General features: G+C 42.3%; 1 protein-coding gene across 2 annotated transcripts in view; it reads left to right on the top strand.

Annotated features, from left to right (window-relative positions):
* Window positions 1-1,155: 1,155 nt before the first annotated feature.
* The window catches only part of adamtsl3 (ADAMTS-like 3), a 74,559-nt gene continuing 55,616 nt past the window's right edge, over window positions 1,156-20,098 (top strand). For both annotated transcript variants that reach the window (XR_003842149.1, XM_029526652.1), the window contains exon 1: window positions 1,156-1,444. Coding sequence is in view for 1 of the 2 variants with exons in the window: in XM_029526652.1 (XP_029382512.1) it covers window positions 1,391-1,444 (54 nt within the window). In the remaining variant the exon portion in view is untranslated. The remainder of the gene's footprint in view (window positions 1,445-20,098) is intronic.

Here is a 20,098-nt window from a genome sequence, read left to right as displayed (position 1 = left end):
AAACTTTAATGTCCGTCTTCTTTTTCTGTACAGTTCATTTGCTAGACTCACAAAATTAAACATACAGGGTCAGGCCAACATTTGACTCTAATCTGAACCAAAGTTTAGTGTGTGGGTGGCAGCCATGCCCAAAGGTACACTGCAGGACTTCATTAAACTGCACATAAAAAATATGATCCACTTCAAAACAGAGGATACTGCGATTTTTATTGAAACTGCTCGGGAATGACATGGGTCTCATCAAGGTAAATCAGAAACAACAGTGAATTTCAATCATATGCCAGCAAACGTCAGCAGTATGGATATTTCATTCCATCCAGTTGATCTCAGTTCATAAGCAGTCAGGGCTTGATTCAGATAAAACTCTTCCTGACCTTAAATGGCTCACGGTTGGCAGTGTTGGCACTGAACTTGAAAGTCTAATGCATTTCATACTTGTGACTAAATCTAAAGCTGTGAAAAGGAGGCCCAGCCCCAAAGTGGTGCACGATCATCTGCGTCCATATGGTGCACAATGTCACTGCAGTCCACGCACATGATTCTGCATTGTCCATATGAAGCAAGGGGGGCATGAAGAACACATTTGGCTCTTTATACCCCTTTCTGTCTTTCAGTTAGCGTGTATATCTTTGAAGCCCTTCGAACACTTTTGTCAAAACCACAATCTTTATAATTCTAAATACAAGTCAGGCCTCAGGGGAACAGTGCCTGCATGACTGTTTACATGTGTCCCCATCAAACTGGTCTACACTAGGTCCAATAAAAACAAGAGAAGTGAATTTGGGCTGGGACAATCACGTTGAGTGGGAACAGACCGAAAACAGGCTCCTTTTCTGCAGGAGAACATGCGCAAACGACAGGCAGGCCCGCTTCACCTGGCAGGGTCGCGGGGTGTTTTGCTCCGCTAGTGGAGTTCAGTGCCGCCTTTCAGTGGGATGAAAGCATGTCCACCATCACCCAGAGCCAGAAAAGCAGCAAGCATCAGTGAGGGCTGCGTGTCTCCGCAGCCTGTCAGCGCGCCCCGGCCCGGGACTGTGTTTCTTTAAGAATGTAAGGTGGGTGAGCCCCTTTTTTCCTGACGCACGCCTGGTATGCAAACATAAATTTAGCAGCAACGTGTTTTGCTGGGGGGGGGGGAGAACAAAATATCTGGAAACGACCGTGAAGTGTCATGTCGTCTCCGGCAGCTCTGGGCTGACTTGAAACTTTTTCTCTCTCAGTGTGTGTGTGTGTGTGTGTGAAGTGAAGCCGGAGCGCAGCGCGCAGAGAGCGGACCGTTCCTGCCTGACACCGGGCAGAGTGGGACACCCGGACAGAGACACAGGCAGAAACAGGGCCATCAGCTGTCTCTCCATACTTTCATATCACTCCCGAATTGTCGGCGTCGGCGATGACAGGCGGCTGTTTCTACCCCACCGGACTGTTCCTCGTTGTGTGTGTGAAGGTAAGATTGAAACAACTTTCAGTCAGTGAGCGCGTGAGAGGACGGAGATCACTGCAGCGTTAATTCGCTGAAATACACGCCGTTTAACTTTGAAGTTTTGCTGGAGCTTTCGAGAGAAACAGGACACCTGTTACTTTTATTTAGCGATGCCTTCTGTTTCTCAAAGATAAACCAACGGAGACTGGGCTGCTTTGGTTAAATGCCTTTAAAATAGTTTTTTATTCGTAATTCATTCCAGCTTTGATGCTCCAGATTCATACAGGAGTCGGTGCTGATACCTAAATAACTTGGCTGACCAGGAAAATGACTGAAACAGACCCAGACATGCTGCTGTCAAAGAAGGTTTCGTCAAATAAAACTTTGACTGATTATCAATAAATGAATGTGAAGGATTGGCTCTTCAGTGATCTTCATCCTCCTCCAGTGATGCTGGAACAGGTCCAAGGCTGTTGCAGTGCATGAGATGAAGAAGAGTGTGCTGTTGCTGCAAGTCTGAAGTGATGTTATGTCAAAGGAAACCATTGACTAGTGGTGACAGACTGAAGACAGTTTGAATATACTCAAATGCTTTCGTAATCTCTGCACGAATAAAGTGTATTCAAACTATATCGTGCAACAATTACACAACAGCCCTGGGAAGTTGAAAGGCAAGATTAATTTCGCCTTATATTCATAGACCTGAAATTTAATAGATGGGGCATGGGTCATCCTTTAAAAGGTCACCACTTATCAGCCCTGCATTGAGTACACTTCTTAAATCAGTACATTCTTGCACTGATCACCACTGTGCGGTGGCCCCACATGTTATCTCCAAAACGCCTGTCCTACACGCGTATCGTTCACGTAGGCCAAAGTTGTGTAAAAGCTGACACGCGCTGCATAACGACCGAGCAAGAGCTGAGCAAGAGTTTTAAGTGGAACACAAAGCAGTTGTCTGGCCTGGAGACAGACTTCAGGGCTCAAACAGAAGGGCGGGATGCCACTGTCAGCATGTGTAAATGACCACGACAGGTGCTAATAGCACTTCAAGGTGATTTGGGCTTTAGACACCCTGGCTGCAATATAGTACAGCTGAGCACGTCCACGCTGTAATCAGTGCATGTCAGTGACAGATAAGCACTTGAGGCTTTGCAGTATTTTCAGCCCACTGACCAATGCAGGCCGGACTATGTTACAGTTGAAATGTTGTGTAGAAAGTCATGAAATGGCACTTTAGCTATTTTTGTGAGTCGGAGCGTCGTGATTAGACTGCTCCGGGTGTGTTTGATTGAGTTGGTGTAGGCTATTCCTTCAAATTTAGAGGAAAACGATCCCTCCTACATATTATTTAGGGCTAAATTAGGCAAAAATGACATATGTGAAGTGAGTCATTTGTGTGTTTCAGATGTTTTCATCATCATTTGTGGTTCTCAGAAGGGTGTGTGTTAAGTCACTTCCATTAACAGATAATTGTGTGTAGTAAAAGTGCATTATAAATGATAGTGCGTGACCCAAAAAAAAAAAAAAAAAAATAGTAGTTCAGTTCAGCATCCAGGATTTTTTGAGGCAAAACGCCCTGAAGCTTACTTCTGTCTCACAAGTGGCACCATTTTGATTATTCTATGTCTCTGTCACAGAGTCAGACTCAGTAATGACTCAGTTGGGTTTTTGCTCAAATGGTCAAGTGATTGCCAGCACATGACAAAATTTCCCATCTGGCAAAGGAGTGACTGTGGAGCATGAGTCAGCACTGGACATTTATCTGTTCACACACCAAAGTGACCCACGGCTTTGCTTCAGAGACCAGGGATCAACAAGTGCTGCCTCCTGGGGTCTCTGCTATGCACGGGCCTTTTCTTTTCATCCTTGCTCTTAGGTCAAAGTCTCAGCATTACTATTTGACAAAAGAATGGGACTATATTCGTGTGTATGGCTGTTGGAAGCTGTGTGATATGTGTGTGTGGGCCAAATAGCCTGGAGCTCCAACCCTAAATGGAATAGACCTTCCTTTATGGGTGACATAATGACATACCTCAAGTGATTCTTGGAGGGTCTTGCTGCTCTCGGTCCATTCCCTTGATTTGTGCAGCAAAGTGGAACCTTCCAGACATCTTTTTTTCTCCTTTTTTCTGGCTGAAGATTTGATAGTGTTTGTGTGGCAGAGGCTGTGCCCTTAAAAGACACCCAAGCATCACTCTGAACAGCAAGGTTGGTGGTTTTTAATAATGATCTGGCAGCTGCTAGGGCCATGGAGCAAAGCAAATCCTTGTTGTTCTCTTCTTTTTGTACTTCCCTGCGACTCTCCAGTTTTTGCCCCTTTTGCTTTTTTTTGGAAAAACCTGTTTAATCACATTTCCCCCCCTTTTTTGTTTGTCAAATTTAGTCAAAAATATAACTTTGGTCAGTAGTCTTTTCTTAAAAATATAAAATCTTTACAAACATTGTTGCGGCTTTAGTTACTAATTGCTCAATTTCTTTCTTGAGCCAATTTCCTTTAACAAGATTTGTTCAATAAATCTGATACCACTGCTCTCCTCTTTCCTAAATATAAACTCTATAAACCTCTTTGTGTGCAGCTAATTAGGATTAGTAAGCTATGGGAATCAACAATATAGCTCCTTGGTTCCAGTTGTTAAAAGTTCACTGTGGCTAAGATGTATGTGAGTCCTCCTTTTTATGAAGCTTCTTCAAAAATGTCCAAAAATCTATTCTGTCCAAGTTATGTTTGAAATAGTCTGACCAAAAAAAGAGCACACAATTACACAAATCATTGGTAGTATTCGATAGCTGAGCTAATATTGGTTAATGTTGGCTGACATTCATGTATCAAAATATATTCATTAAATAAGCAAATCCAGAGAGAGAAGTATCAGTCAAAACATGGTAGCTTACCACTGCAAATAAACAGAGTGAAACAGAAAACTTTACAAAACTGTTTAATGTAGTTTAGTGACTCGATCTGCTTAATAAGGTTGGTATTGGCACCTAATAGACATTTAAAACTTCACTAAAAACTTTCCCTCCCAAGTTTCAGGTGAATAAATTAGGGCAAGTCTCATCATGGCAAATAAATCACAGGAGGCAAACAGACTCTGACAATGATATCTCTATCGAAGCTGATGATTATGCTCCTTTTGGGAGTTAGTGGAAAACAAGATGTTTTACGGTTTTCAACATTTGATTGATACAAGTCAGCTGCCAGACTTCCTCACAGAGTTTGGCTGCCACTCTCACTCCACTACATGCCTCTCTTCTAATTACTCAGCTGGAATTCAAAAGAAAATTAGCCAAAAAAACCAACATATTTTGATGTTTATTCAAGGAAACGGTCCTCTCATGGTCTCAATGCAGCCAGCAGAGTGTACTGAAGTCACCAGAATGGGGAAACTTGGAGGTCTAATGGCAGGAGTAAGTGGGGTCAGAGTGTGCAAATGGTCCCGAGTGTGCCTCCGTCAACAACAACATCTCTTGTTCTCTGAAACACGCTCCTCTGCATGATCGCTTGATCATAAAGACCGCAAACTATCCAATTACCTTTCAGGAGTGCCTTTGTTGTGGATGCAAGTGGAGTGGGGAGTGAATTAATTTTAAAAGGGATCGGTCCCACTTGAGGAGTAGAGGAAAAGGCTTCAGAGAACATCTGGCCAGTGATGGATGGATGGAGCAAGTTTTTGGAGTGCGTTAACAAGACCAAGTGTTTTCAGTTACACAGCAAAAGCCTTCATACTCATCTCATTGTTCCCATCTGGGCTTAATCTGTGGAGTGAGTCTGAGGTTGCTTAGTGTGGAAATGCGGAAGTGTGTGTGTGTGCGTGCGCGCGCAATGTTACTCAATGTCCAAGGCCAGAATTCACTGCTACTCATGTTTACACAAATTGCCAACCTACCCAAGCAGTGTTTCTCTTTTCATGCAGTGCCCTCAATGTTCCTGGCCCAGTAGCACTTTTTTCCAGTGCGTCCTCCTCAGGTGTATCAGGATCCAGATCTTCCAACCCTGGAAACCCAGAGAGCAGGCATCCATCCCTGTACATCTGGCTCAAAAGGAAGTAGCTTCACACCATTCTCCATGGGACAGTGAAGTAAAAGTCCTGCAGAACAAGAGATGGCAGCTTCTATTGAGTGTTGATCCCAAAAAAGAAATTCAGTTTCTGCAGTAATTTGCAATAAATCAATCACAAGGCTTAGGGCTAGCACTCATCTCCAATTGTTTTTTTTTTTTTTCATTTACCTCATTGCAAATCCCAGCACTGCCAGTTCTTTTAGTTCAAAGAAGCCATTGAGGAAATATAAAAACAAAAACCTAATCAGGGAGTTTGTAAATGTAGCACAAATGGGGAAGGCACAAAATTCAACACCAGCTCCTTTCTCTGAAGGATGAGCTTGTCTCTGGTTTTGCAATTTATAAAAGAGCAGTTCCGCATTTTTCAGTATCACAATATTTAAACTTGACAAAGTGGTTTATGTTTATCTTCAGAACCTTATTTAGGTTAAAATAATTGTTTTGCTGTTATGCTTGTTTGCAAGTAATCTCATTTTTGTAATCTGTAGAAAAATTGAAGTGTTGTAACACTTCAAGAGTGAGGGTATCCAGTCATTGCTTCATATTTGTTGTTCAGATATAAGTGGGGCCTTGTGAAAATTGAAAAGATGTTAAATGAGAATATGGTGTTTGCAGTTTTTTCTCTCCAACATCTTATGGAACCTGATACTGTTGTTTTACTTTCAATCGCTCGATGCTGAGTTTTAATAACACTCAGTGACGGACTACCCAAAACAGTCCGTGCCAGTAAATGGCATAACTCACGGGAATCAAGTTGCGTTGCGTGTGCCATGTGTGTGCAAGAGTTACAGCCCACATGTTATTCAAGCTTCGATATCAAAAAGTATGTTTCTTGTGGTTTTGTGTGGCTCTCAGGAAATTAAATATGTCTCATTGTACCATACGCACTACATTAGTCAGATTTTACATCAAACTGTAGTCACGCATTGATGAAGAACTTCCAGCAGATGGCAACATTACAGCAGATGGACCTTTTGTGTCCAGCTCAGCAGTGGTGGCCTCTGTGGCTCCCACGCCCAGATACTCAGCTCTATTGTGAATTCGCAGGTGGCTGCCCTCCGTCCCCTCTCCGTTTCCTCTGCTGCCCATTGTGAATGTATTTGTTCCTTCATCATGAGGTTTATTTGTCATTGCCGAGCTTGAAAGCAGAGCCTCTGGCATCCTGTTCCACTGATGAAACGTTTTACTCTGTCTGCAGTGAGCCCGCTTTCCCTCTATCAGTGTGATTGAGCCTTGTTGTTTTATCCTGTTGTGTGTTCCTGGATGTCAGCTCAAACTTAATTTGCAGCAGCCGGGGCCCTCTGTGCATCATCTGGCCTCCACATTTTTTACACATGGCTGATCTGAAAAGCCGAAGAACCTTGCACTGGAGCAACTCTGCTTTGGCTTCGGCACGTATGTTTAGTTCAGCTCTGCCCTGGCCTTGACCTCAGATCCGTCCCAGGGTGGGATTGCAGCAGGAGTGGCGGGGAGTGGTGTTCATGGGAGGGGAGAAGCAGTGCTCAGGACCCTCTCGTGATGCCTAATTAGAGGGGAGGCCAGGTAGGAGGTGTGTGTGTGTGTGTGTGTGTCTAGGTTTTGAAAGAGTACTGGGAGGAATTTCAGGCGAGAGGAGGATGCCAGATTGGATGTAAAAAAGGGAAGGAAGAAGCACAGAGGTTAAGAATGGTGGAGAAAAAGAGGAACAGGACAGGGTAAAAACATTTGAGAAACATGCAAAAGAAAATTTACACTTTAGCCTTTTCACAGTTGAGTGAAGTTAGAGGACTAAAGGAAAAAATGATGTTGTAAATATTAGAGGGATTGATGTGTTAATAAAAAAATGATGTGACTCACAGGTCAAAGCCAAGACCTTCATCATATGAGAAAAAGAATAAAAGGAATAACATCTTTATCAATGACAAGGCTTAAATAAAACACAGTAAAATATAACAAAACCATCAGAGGCTTGGAGAGGGAGAGATGGAAGTAAGGGCCACGTTAGAGGATAGAAAAGAAGAGCAAGATATTTATGGAGTGATACTGATGTGGATTTAGGTCAGAGGAAAAGGGGAAAAGGACACACACAGACACAAGGATGTCTGTAAAAATGGGGGTGGGGGGTTTAAAAAAAAAAAAAAGCAATATTGATGGAGTGAGAAGGGAAGATTTGCATGAAACGTGCACAGAGAGCAAAAGGCCAGGCAGGAGTAATGCAGAACAAAGCCACCAGCATGAAGTTGGAAAATAAAACATAAATATTCAGCTGTGGCTTGTCAGAGGAAAGGGAAATGCAGTAGTTCCAGATTCACTGACTGGTTGATAGGCATGGAAAACAAACACCAAACCAGATATATTTCTCACCGACCTTGTTCTTTTCGGGTAAGGGGAAGATAAGGTTGCATATGAGTGTGAGAAAGGCTGCGTGTAAGGACGTAAAGAAAGGATGGAGAGCACAATCCAGTGGAAACGCGTCTGACTGACTGAGAAGCTGCAGTGCTGGTTGTCTGACAGGATCTCCAGCGAATGTTAGCAAAGCTAATGATGCTTCCTGGGGTTCTCACATCTGCTTCCCCCGTGGCCACATGTGCTTTGAGTCAATGTCTTAACACTGGAAAGCCCATTGCAAATGATGTGCTATTAGGATTACCATGCATATACCCACAGAAGCAGATTGATGAGCTTGTAATCATGCCTGCTTCCAAAGTAGGTGTGTGCCTGGAGTGTGCAGAGCTGTGTGCGTCCTTTTCCCTTGTTCACCAGCTACAGTAAAGGAGCATTGGTAAAAGCATTCACATCCTTAATTTCAGTGCTGCACTGGAAAACGTGTGATTGCAAATAAAACCTCTATATTCTTATTTATGACTGGAATTTATTCAGCAAATCTATTTAATACTTTCACATCTGTCATCTGTCAGTGGTCCCGTAGCTGAGGACCAAATTCAACCTGGACTGAAATCATAACCTTAAAAACTGTTTGTCATTTTAGGGAAAGCCTACATTTTGCTTTATTGCTGAGATTTAGATGAGAAGATTGAATTCACTCTCACTCACTCCCTCGTCACACCCCTGTTGAATACGAAGAGCTTTATGCTCCTGTGCTCCTCGAAGGAATGTTGTCTGGCATCATCATCCTGACACGAAAGGCAATCACAGTTCAGACCCTTCTCGTCTGCGGTTCCCTGATGGTGGGACGAGCTACCAAATGCTATCAAAGCAGGTCTGTCCCTCTCTGTCTTTGAGACTCGCCTCATGAGAGGTGAGATGAGATTTAACTAGCACTTGGTCTCCATAGATTTATTTGATAGAATAAGCTTACCCTAAGTTTTCCTACTGTACTGAATCTTTAACGTTATGCCTGAGTTGAAAATTGCTTTGGATAAAAGTGTCTAGAAAATAAATTAATTTAGCAGCCAGCAGTCAGTTGGCTTTTTTAGCAGGAAAGACCAAAGGCCGAGATGACAAGACTCTATGAAGTCACAGGCCCTGGTGCAGAATCAGTCCTCCACTCAGCTCCTGAGTAGTTTTACACTTTTGGTTCTGTAATACAAAGAACGAATGTGTCCCAGTGCTTTCGTAACCTCTCATGTGTGGATCATGTTTCCAATTTTGAAGCTTGCAAAGTGAACTGGCTGTGAGCAGTACAGGAGCTTAATATTTAATGGACAGATAAGAGTGGTATAAATCTCTTTATCTATTTGGTTTATGAAATTAAAATGAATAATATCTTAGCAGATGATGATGCAGATAATGATTTGCATGTAATGTGCGTCTTCTAACAGCCGAAGCTCTCACTTTACACCACGGCAAAGGTGTGTTTCAGTGTGTGTTTGTGGTCTTGTGACTGCTGCCTTCCGCCTTCCCAGGCTGCTCACTGGGATTACTTAGGCCACAGTGCCCTCTATGACAACACATTTTACACACACTGTATACTGGAGTGAGCAGTTAGCATGGATGTGGGGTTGGGGTTGGAGGGTTTTTGTATTTTTTAGTTAAAACTTATGCAACTGAAAAAAATGTCTCTCTTGACTCTGGAGGCGGACCTGAACTAAGCACGAACTTGACTGTGAACTTCGAATGACCTTTAATTGAGTTTTTTTTTTTTTTTTAATGCTTTCAAAAAGCCTGTAGAGTCACGTCTGTGTGTTGTGCACCTCTGAAAATAATTACCACTGTGAGAAAAATGCACCTGTGGGTCACTGTTGTTTTTGGTCATCAGCCTGGGGATGGCCTTTTTACTTTTAGTGTGGTGTTACATTTGAAGTGCCACTGAGGAATTCTCTCCCAGCATTCCTCTGGCTGGTGACATCATCCAGATTGGCATCTTCGTCTGATCTCAGTGGGGCGGGGGACTTTAGCATAGAAAAAGCTTCTCCCATGCGCCTAGCTTGTTGGAATCTGTTGTCCTCTAGTCCAAATCCTCTCAGCACTCCCCCTCTCCTCCCCTCCCTTCCTATCCTCCTGTCTCCCCGATGACAGGTATGCAGTTTGAAAAGTATTTGGCAACCAGGACTTGGAAAAGTGCACATTTGACATTGAGCATGTCACTCACCTTTCATTTTCCCCTTCTCCTTTACTGCAATGGGACATAATGCTCTCTTAAATAAGGCCTTTTGTCTTATCGGTACAGTTTCTTCTCTCATCTCAGCGTGATTTGCTCCATAGCTGGAATAGTTTGGATTGTGGTCAGCAGGTGGCCTGTGAAGCCACCGAGATGATACGACAGATAGTGGAGTCGGCTCCATATGAAAGATCCTCAACTGTGTGTTCAGATCATTTCAGCTCAATGTTGAGAGACTGGTGGACTGACAGCCAAACACAGAGACGCGCAGAGAGACGTTTCACTCGCTGTGGGTAAGGTGCCATCCTTTGAAGATAAGGTAATTTATTGATCCCTCAAAGAGGAAAATCCTTCGATATTACAATCAAACATAGTCATACATGAGGAAGTACATTTATCCCGCATTTCACAGAATGAAAAGTCATAAGAGTAGTGTAAAAAAAAACAAGGAATCCAAATGTAAATATCACAGCATCATTTTTATTCCCTGCTCCATTAATCATCTCACCGCCCCTGAGATTCATCTCCTGACCTCCTGTGAGGTCCCCTATCCCTTGGTTGGAAACCACTAACATGTATTCATGCCATACAGGGTGCAACTGATTACTATTTTCATTCTTGATTCATCTATTCTGAATAATTTATGATTTTATTTTTTTTTTTTCTCTTTTTAATGTGTAAAATGTTCAACAAAAACATAAATTTCAGAGGCTGTGTTGTGATCAGCTATAAAACTGCACAGCAAACTCTTCACCTCAGTTTGAATCTGACTGAAGCAGGAGGATGTTTCCTTTGTGAACATCTTGCTCTTTTACAGCGGAGGAAGCAAGTTTGGTTCTAGCCACTTTTTGCTTCATATATCACAAACCCGTTCTAATAAAATATTGATTGGCTTTTACATCCTTGATTCTGTTTCCCATCTTAATCTCTCGATCCTAACTTGTGTTGGTTTCTGTGTTAAGACTATTTTAGGCTCCATTAATCCTTTAATGATATAATTTTGTTCATGATGACAGGTTTTGCTCATAGTGAAAGATCAGGGGAATCAATGATTCTTATCATTAACTTATCTGATGAGCCTGATGACATTTAAATTACTGCAGTGAAGCGTCTGTCGGCTGCCTGTCAATTGCAAAATTGTGAACAATGTAAGCTCCAGGTGTACAACACAACATCACACTACCGAGTGGATATTCCTAAAAATCAAATGGATAAAAGAGGGCACAGATTCAGAAGTGCATCGCCTGGAGTGAACTGCAGCATTTGATTTACGGTGGACTTGTTTTTGTAGGAGTGAGATGGAATGAGGGTGAGCCTTTTGACTTTTGACTGACACAGAGAGAAAACAAAGAGATGTTTTCTCTCTGTGGCTGCCGAGCTGTGAGTGTTAGTACGGAGGAGATAGTGTGAGCTACGTACGTGTCTTCTCAGTTCAGCAGCAGTGGCAGCAGAGAAAGCTGGTGAAAGATGTGTATGCTGGTGTGAGACAAGTGTGTGAGCTGACGTTGATTGGCAGGAGGGCGCAGCAGGAATGTGGCTGGCTGCAGCTCGTGTGCGGGACAGGTACCAACCGCTCTATCATTGCATGAGAGAGTAATCGTTACGGGCAAATCATTACATGATCACAGGGTACCAAGTCTATGCCAAATATGCACCGCCCTCAAGAATATTATGGGGAGGAGGAAATCCATGAGAGAAGGGGAAAGATGGAGAGAACGAAAGACCATTGACAGAGAGAATAAGATTCATCAGGAAGACAGAGACGATAGGAGTTAATGGCTACTGCTGAAGAATATCATTATGAACATTTCTGTCTGCAAAGAGTTATAATACAGTGTAAGAGTGAAACAAGCTTAACAACCATCCTGCAGGAATTAGGAATCATTTACTCACTGTGATGACTAATGTCCTGATTTTATCTTCTTCCATCTATTAAGACACATTCATACACTTGGAATTTTGTTTATGACTCGCTGACTGTACATCTATTAACCCGGATAAATATTTCTTGGATATGTACTTTAACTATAACCATTTACCTATAAGACTGCTTCTTTCTTACTCAGGGGTGCTCACTGTAGTCACATTTACCTTTATGTTTGACTTCCTCAGTATTGTTACTGTAGCTGCTGCAAGCTGTGTCGACTGCAGAGAGAAGACAAGTGGACTAGTGTATCCAGAATAGGTGACATAAAGCTGCCATAACTTAAACTGGACAAATGTAACCACAGAAATTGCCTAAAAATGAGCGAGTATTTTTCCCCCCAGAGCAGACAGCATGTTAATCAGAACTCAGAGCTCAGCGACAGTTGGCCGATCAATCAGCTCAGCATTTTGTCTGAGCACATTAAAGTCCCACCTAATTGAAACTGGCAATGGATGCTTTTACATAGCAGCGTTGGAATTTATTGCATTTGCCCAAAGCTAACAAAATGCCAGTCTCTCACCGAAGATTAAATGATGCATACTAGCCCAGTGTTAATATTACAATGTGCGGTTGTAATTGCCCATGGCTTAATCTATGCTGACAACAAATATTTTTGCAGGAAAATATTTTCCTTAAAACCAGACTGAGCTTGCAGACCGCTAATTGATGCAGCAGATGTGGAATTGGGCAATACTAATAAAACATTTAGATTTACAGATATCTTTGATGCTGAAAGATGTCTACCCAAGTACGGCAAATATAGCATGGTGGGACTGTACCTTAAAATGTAGAAGTTTAAGGTTGTTTTTTTTTTTTTTTTTTAATCAATCAAAGTGTACGTCTGTAAGTTACTGTGTGCACAAAGCACCAGCTGTTGAGTAAGTGGAGCTGCTGCGTGCAGGTGTGTCAGCCAGACAGACTGCCTTAAGGTGCAGCAGAGGATGTAGGTTCATGTTCAACAATGTGTGCCAGAACTGTCTCGCTTGTCTCTAACTTTTTCGTTTTTTTTTCGTTTTTTTTTTCCTGTGCAACCATGTGTGTCTGTAATGCAACCTCAGGTGATTCCTGCTTCAACATGCTTTTACCTTTTGGGTTGTTCAGAAGGTAAATATGCAAGTGTGGGCTCACATGTCTGTCTTTTCATCGTCGTATCTATCTTAATATCTACCGGACACTTTGTGATTTATATTGCCTTTTGTTGGTGCTTATTAAGCAGCATAAAAAAATCATTCACACCATAAATCCCTGTTTAATTTCCTCTTAAGAGTACACTCATAGCTGCATATTGTGATTTTTTTTTTTTTTTTTTTTTTTTGCATGCCCGGTGACTCACTGCTCCTGCTGAGCCATGCTCCTCACTCTTGGGGGTGGGGGGGTTCATCCACACCCTCTCCCTTTTCCTGACTCTAACCTACTTTGGCTCCCAGGCATCCTGCTCCTCACAGGTCAAACTCTGGAAGGCTATTACTGAGAAAGAAGGAGGCAGATGGCCAGCGCACGCACTGGGTTGTCTCTTCCTTTGTAGAGCTGTGCAGTGTGAAGGTGTGTAGCGAGGCCACTAAGGTTAACATGATTTCATCTGCCACAGAGAGAAAAAGACAGGGAAACAGAAATATGGCCATAGTTGCCCAGATGTAAGCAAATTCTCATGCCAGTTTTTTTTTTTTTTTTTTTTTTTTCAGGGGGTGCATTCAATCCTATTTCACAACTTGCTCTCAATCTAGTCTGTGTGTGTGTTTGTGCATCTCTGTGCACTTACACAAAAAAACTTAACACCCTAATTTTATCATGGTGTCTGATTGCAGCCATGCCCCGTACGTACATTGAACTAGTTATTGACAAAGTTTCCAACTGCTGAGATAAATTTGGAAAGACATTTCCCTGCTTTTTATGTGATGATCCAGGGCAAAGGACGGATTGTTTTTCTTTCCGCTGTACTAATCCAGGTTGTTGCTGAGGCTTGGCCAGTTACTTCCCAGATTTAACAGCGCAAATGAACCCACTGATCACATACACACATGTACAGGACAGCAAAACTTCCATGTAGGTAGGACTTTGACTGCCAATCACTGTCTGACTTGTAAAAGGCTGTATCTGTCATATTCTAGCATCCAGCTGTGCATGTCTAGGGCTATTACTGTCCACAAGAAGCCAGCTGGGCTCATGGACCTTTGGTGAACTTGGATACCCCAGTTATCTGGGATGACGCACGTGAATCAGGGCAGATCCACCACTTGTGTCTCATTAATATCAGGCACACCCAGCTGTTGCCATAATGCTGCTGTGTGCAGGGCCCTTTGTGCTTCCATACTTTCCTGTTTCATCACTAACCCTTGGTCGTCAGCTCAGTGGCAGCAAAGTCATTTTGTGGCCCTCTTTGTTAGCATTTCAGTTGTTATATTCAGCATTTACTGCCATTTCCTTTTTTTTTTTTAAAGAACATAGTAGTTTTTACACTCGTACTAAGGGTGAGCGCAAAAATGTGTTGAGAACAATAAAAACCGACCAAAAAAACCCCATAGATAATGTTAAACATACGTACAGCATTAAATCACACACACAGTTGTTGATGAGGACTAGACTGGCTGCATATAAAGAATATTTAGCAGCACATGCATAGTGCAGTCCTGATATAATAACAGGTTCCCCAGAGTAATAATAGTTTAAAAATTCAAAAACCAGAACTAGAAAATATCACAGCTTGTGGTTCCAAACTAACTACACACTTTATTAGTCTTTTTTTTTTTTTCATCAGATGGAAAACATTTTATTACTCTCGAATTTATTGAGCTCCAGATCCAAGAGAATGTGGCCACTGAATACAAGTTTAAAATGAGCTTTCTCACCATAAATGGTCTATTAACATTTCAGCTGTTGAAAGAAATGGATACGAGGAGAAAAAGATGTGAAAGCTTAAAAGCAGAGTCATTTTGAGAATGTGCGCTGCAAAAGGCTCACGCCAACGTTTACAGTTTGGGTTTCCCTCCAAATGTCTCCCATGAATGCCATGGTTGTTCTGAAAGAGTCCATATAAAACCAAGCACAAATGCTAAAGAGGCATTTTGTGTTGTATTTCCTCACAGCATAAATTTCAGACAGTAATAAATAGGCAATTTTATGGCAAACAAAGGCTGAATAGGTTGCTAGTCATTAGTGGGGTTGTTGATTTATTATTAGTTTTCGGGAATATTTTGTCCCTAACCCAAAGCTCAAGATGTTTTAGTCTTGTGTGTCAATAAAATTTCAAGCAAGTTTGAGCCAGAAATAGGCTACCTGTGCTGAGAACCCATTAACACAAATGATAACTAGCCCAAAGTACCATTTGCATTACACCCACAGTCCTTCATGTGACGTAGCTATTAGCTAACCTTCTTAAAACTGTCAGTGTCACGAGCAGCATGTGTTAGCAGTCAGGGACACACATGTATCCACTTTAGCTTGGCTGACTTTTTATTTAGTTTGTGTTTTATCTTATTTGTCAGATTTGTTTGTTTGTTTTTTTTTGTTGAGGACGTGAATACTGCTGCTATTATACAGTAGTTCAAATACCAATTGTGATTTGTGATGCTATCAGAAATGAATAAAACGAAAACTCCAGAGGAGAAGCAACAAGCACGTTCACCCTCATCATCACCCTCATCATCACAGCAGACCCCATTGGCCCACCACGAGTCTCGACTTCTCTGTCCTTTCCGTGACCCATAATTCCCTTCTTCCTGCCCACCTAACTCTTAAAGATTAACAGAGTACTCACTACCTGTCCACCTGCTAGAGGCATCACATTTACGGGCACCGGGGCAATCTCAAGGGTCCAGTTGGTTTTCTAATCCTTGGAAACAGAAATAGAGAGCCCGGCCAAGGGCAGGCTGTTCAATTTCCAAGGGGATATGTTATGGGAACTGCCATTGTGCAGCTTGGGAGGCCACCTGTATCAATATCAGAATTTACTGTGCCAGATGCAACTTATTTGGATATTGTGTTTTCTTGGCTTTACTAAACGTTACACGATTTTACCTAGATTATTCTTGGATTGTTTCCCAAGTGACAAAAAAAAGAAAAAAAAAAGTGGTGTATACTCTGATTTGTGGCAGCGAAGTTCATGATGGCTAGAGGTCACAGCCTTGTCCCAAAGGACTTGGGGGTATTTGGTAGCACCATCTGATTACTATAAAGCTGCGCCTGAAGCTTTCATTGGCTTCAGATCCCTTTCTAACCCACGATATGCCCTCAGGATCTCTCAGTGTCACCTGGATATCTGTAGCCAATGTGAAACCCACAGAATGTGAAGCCATCTCTGTTACACACGCCAGCAACAATGGAAGGGCTGCCTGGGCCGCATTTTGAAGGTTTTGGTTGCACGGGCAATTTTGGAGCTATCAGATTGAAATCGGAGATGCCTGAGCAAGTCAGTTCTGTCAGGAATTTCTAAGAGGGTGGTGCGCCTTTTCAAAGCTACTTTCTTAATGCAAAAAAAGACAGCCTTTCATGGCCAGAGAGTCACTATCACAATGGAGATGAAGATGCCACCATGAGGTTTTAGATTCTCAAATGTCCGACTGTTTAAAGAGCCATGTCTTTAACTCTGAGGTTGTCTTTAACAAAGCTACTCATGTATTAAGGTGGCCTGAATGTCTTTGATAAGGAGCATGGTGTTATATTTCCATAAGTAGATGAGTTGTTATGTTGAGGTGTAACACAATCCCATTAATTTCAGAGGCACTGTTATCTGCCCTGTCACTGAGCACAGTCCAAAGCTTAATGGACCCTCTGATTTTCGGTTTTTAGGGTCTGGTAGCTACGTCTCTGTGATGTACCTTCATACTGTACAATATTAACCTTAGGTTCCCTTCCACCTCTGACTGTGTGCATGTTACACAGTCTATACTAAATGATTTATGTGATATGCGCCTGTCTTTGTGTGTGTGTTCACACTGTAAGTGGAGCATGATGTATCCCTCCAAACTTGTATTCCTTCAGGATGGAGGCTGTAAAGTGTGCAGATGCACTGCACACTCATGTCAAACCTGTTCCTCCTGACAGTAAACCTTGATTCAGTGCCTCAGCCTGTGGAGATTTTAGTGCTGCTGAGAGACAGCTTCCTACCACTTGGCTGTTCTTGGGTTTCATGCCACCAGGGGTTTGCTCTTCACTCTGAAAGAAAAACATTTCTTACACAAACCCAAGCCATGTCCAATGAGGTTTAAGAGACAGATCCTTCATCTCATAGGGTGAAATTTTGCCTGCTTTGCCAGCTAACTTGTCAAGTTTGTCCTGTTTGCAGTAGAACTGTAGTCGCTATGTGGGGAAGGCATCAATACTGTAATCCCATCAGTTTCTGTCTGAACTACCAGTTCAAATGCGTCGCATATTGAATTGCAATATAGTATCATGCATTCAGAAGAGAAGTACGTGATATACACTTTGGTTTCAGAGAGCTCCACTCTCATGCTGTCCTCTCAGCGTAGTTAATTGCTACCTAATGGATGATGCTTACGCAGCTTAATGAAAACCAAAAATTGCTGTTTTACTGATCATTGTGGTGGCACTGGAAGAAAAGCACAGGAGCCAAGCCGGCCTGCCAAAGAGCTGGGATGGGAGAACTTAAGCCTTCTTCCTCATCTTCCCATGGCTGTAATGATGTTTTGTCAGCGGAGACCTCTGTGAGCTTTGTGCGTCCTGCGTTTGCATGTTGCCGAAAACGCGATGATGGGGCGAAGGAGGTGTGATTCTTGTACTGTAGCTTTGCCCGGTAGTGCCAGACCCTGCTCCCTGCTGAGATGACCCTGGGCACACACTCCAGCTGTGCAAACATAGCCACGTTGCTGAGCAGACACTCACATCCACAGGCTGGGCCAATTCCAACTATTTGCCTTGCCTTGAGTCTGTTTTTTCATTTCATTTCAGTAGCACATGTTCAGCCGCCTTCCTCAGTACATGAGCTGCATCGTCAGGCTGAGCAAGACTGACAAATGCACCTACTTTGGCTTTTTTCTCTTCTATATATCTCTTGTGTGGATATTCCCCTGGTTGTCAGCATAATTTCTCAGTGTAGGTATTCATTTTGTTTGAAGGAAAGCATCCCAAAGCGAACAGGGAGGGGATGTGAGCCACTACATCTCTGGCCGATGTGATTGATGGGAGAGAAAAAAATGTTTATGTCAGGATGGTCCAGCCCACGTGAACATAAGCATCCACCCAGTTATGTTACACCCGGTGACCTTTATTTCCTCTGGTCCTCCTGCCCTTTAAAGGATAACTCACAGTGGACAACTTAGCATAATTTCTCTTGGTAACTTTTTTCACGAAGGTAACTGACAGTCAACAGATGTGTCTCTGCACTCACATCACTTTGTCCCAACCTCATTGCCTACCGTCATGATGTGACCCTTAGGCCACATGAAGGGACTTCCAAAGCCACAGAGCTTTGTGAGGAAACAAGTTAGATTCAAAAGGCTGGGGAAATTGGATATTCAAGATATTTTCCCCTTCACAAAACACACTTGGTCTTCCTCATCTTAAAGGCGCTTTCTTTGTTAAGACAGAGTTTGAAAAAGCACATAAACGTATCCTCTGTGTTGTATGTCCAAGTATGTAAGATGAGCATTCAAAAATGTTGGAATGAAATGAGTTTGATGTATATCTTCATGTATAATGATACGAGGATTAACTAGCTCTACGCTGTCCTTGTCCATGCCTTCTATCATCGATCATCCTTTGAGGAAGGTGGTTTTTTCCCAGGGATATAGATTGCCTTCTGCAGTATTGACCATGAAACACATACTTTAAGAAATATGAAAAGGTTTGCTGTGGTAACCAACTCAGGGAACTAATGCTGGCTAAACTAGCTTGTTAACAAAAACTAAAAAAAAAATAATAATTTCAGCTTGAACGTTTAGGGGGAAAGAGAAACAAGAAGCCGTTTTTCTCATCGCTAGGAAATATTTATTTTGGAAAACGAAGGATAACACAAAAGTTATCATCCAATCTCTTCACTCACACCAGTTTTCCTGTGTGACAGTTTTTTTTATCCAGCACTTTAGCTGCTCACTTTCAGTGTGTGAAATGGTCTTGAAAAGCTCTTGGCTTGTAATTTCCAAGTTTCCAACTTGTAACCCTGTATCTCTGCACTATACGAACAATGTGATGAAGCACAGACTTCCACTCTGAATGTCTCATAAGCTGAATTTGGAAGCTGCAAAGCCCACTCAACTGATAAAGTCATTAAATAGATCAATTGTGAGCATGTGTTATGTCTCTGTGATGTTCATTTGATCTGTTCACCAGTGTCTGCAGACAAAAGGCTACTCCTGCCTCTGTCTGGTAGAACAAAGGGAGTAGAAGAAGAAAAGTGCAGACTATCACATTGCTATCAGCTTGACAAGCCGAGGCTGATCATGCCACAATGAGTTGACATCTTCATGGCTGCAACCTTGATTCCCAGTCTAGCCCTCGCTTTCTGCTGTGTTAATGCTGAGTGGTGAATATTACCACAAGTATCTGATTCCAGCCAGAAAGGCGCATACAAAAACACACATTTTGTTATACTCAGTGTTCTCAATGTGTCCAGAACTAGAAGGTAGCACATTTTGCATGCTGCAATTATCCACCTATGTAAAAATCCCACTGCAGAAATTCTACATCCATGGCCAAGTGCTGAGAATTAGTCAGACACACTGGGTAAGATGTGCACACACAGGGACAGCACTTGCTTCAGGAATGCTGAGTAAATCTCTGAGCATATTTGGAAGCTGTCATTCTGTGCACACCACCGTTGGAACAAGTTAAGTGTTATAACTGGCAATAGCATGTTTGGGAAAGAATGTCATCAGTAGTTTTGGATGAAATCAGTACAGAAAAAACCTGCCAACTGAATTTTTCCATTTCCGTTGAAGTGACGTGACCTCACTTTACATATAAACTGACCGGACTAGGCAGGAGGAGAAGCTACTCTTGGCTCTGCTGTCCGTTTGGAGCCAAATGATTTTCCTGAGATAACAAAGTGCATGTCGGCCAGGCCCACAGGGAGTCATCATGCAAAAACAATGATATGCTGCCCTCATGCCTTCAATAACAAGCTGAATACAAACATGGACGTTCCTGGATGTATTTTAATGTCTATATATATATATATATAATAAAAATTATTAC

Source organism: Echeneis naucrates, chromosome 18, assembly GCF_900963305.1.
Source record: "Echeneis naucrates chromosome 18, fEcheNa1.1, whole genome shotgun sequence".
NCBI lineage: Eukaryota > Metazoa > Chordata > Actinopteri > Carangiformes > Echeneidae > Echeneis > Echeneis naucrates.
The sequence above is the reverse complement of the archived record's forward strand: the minus strand, read 5'-3'. Positions and strand labels throughout refer to the sequence as shown.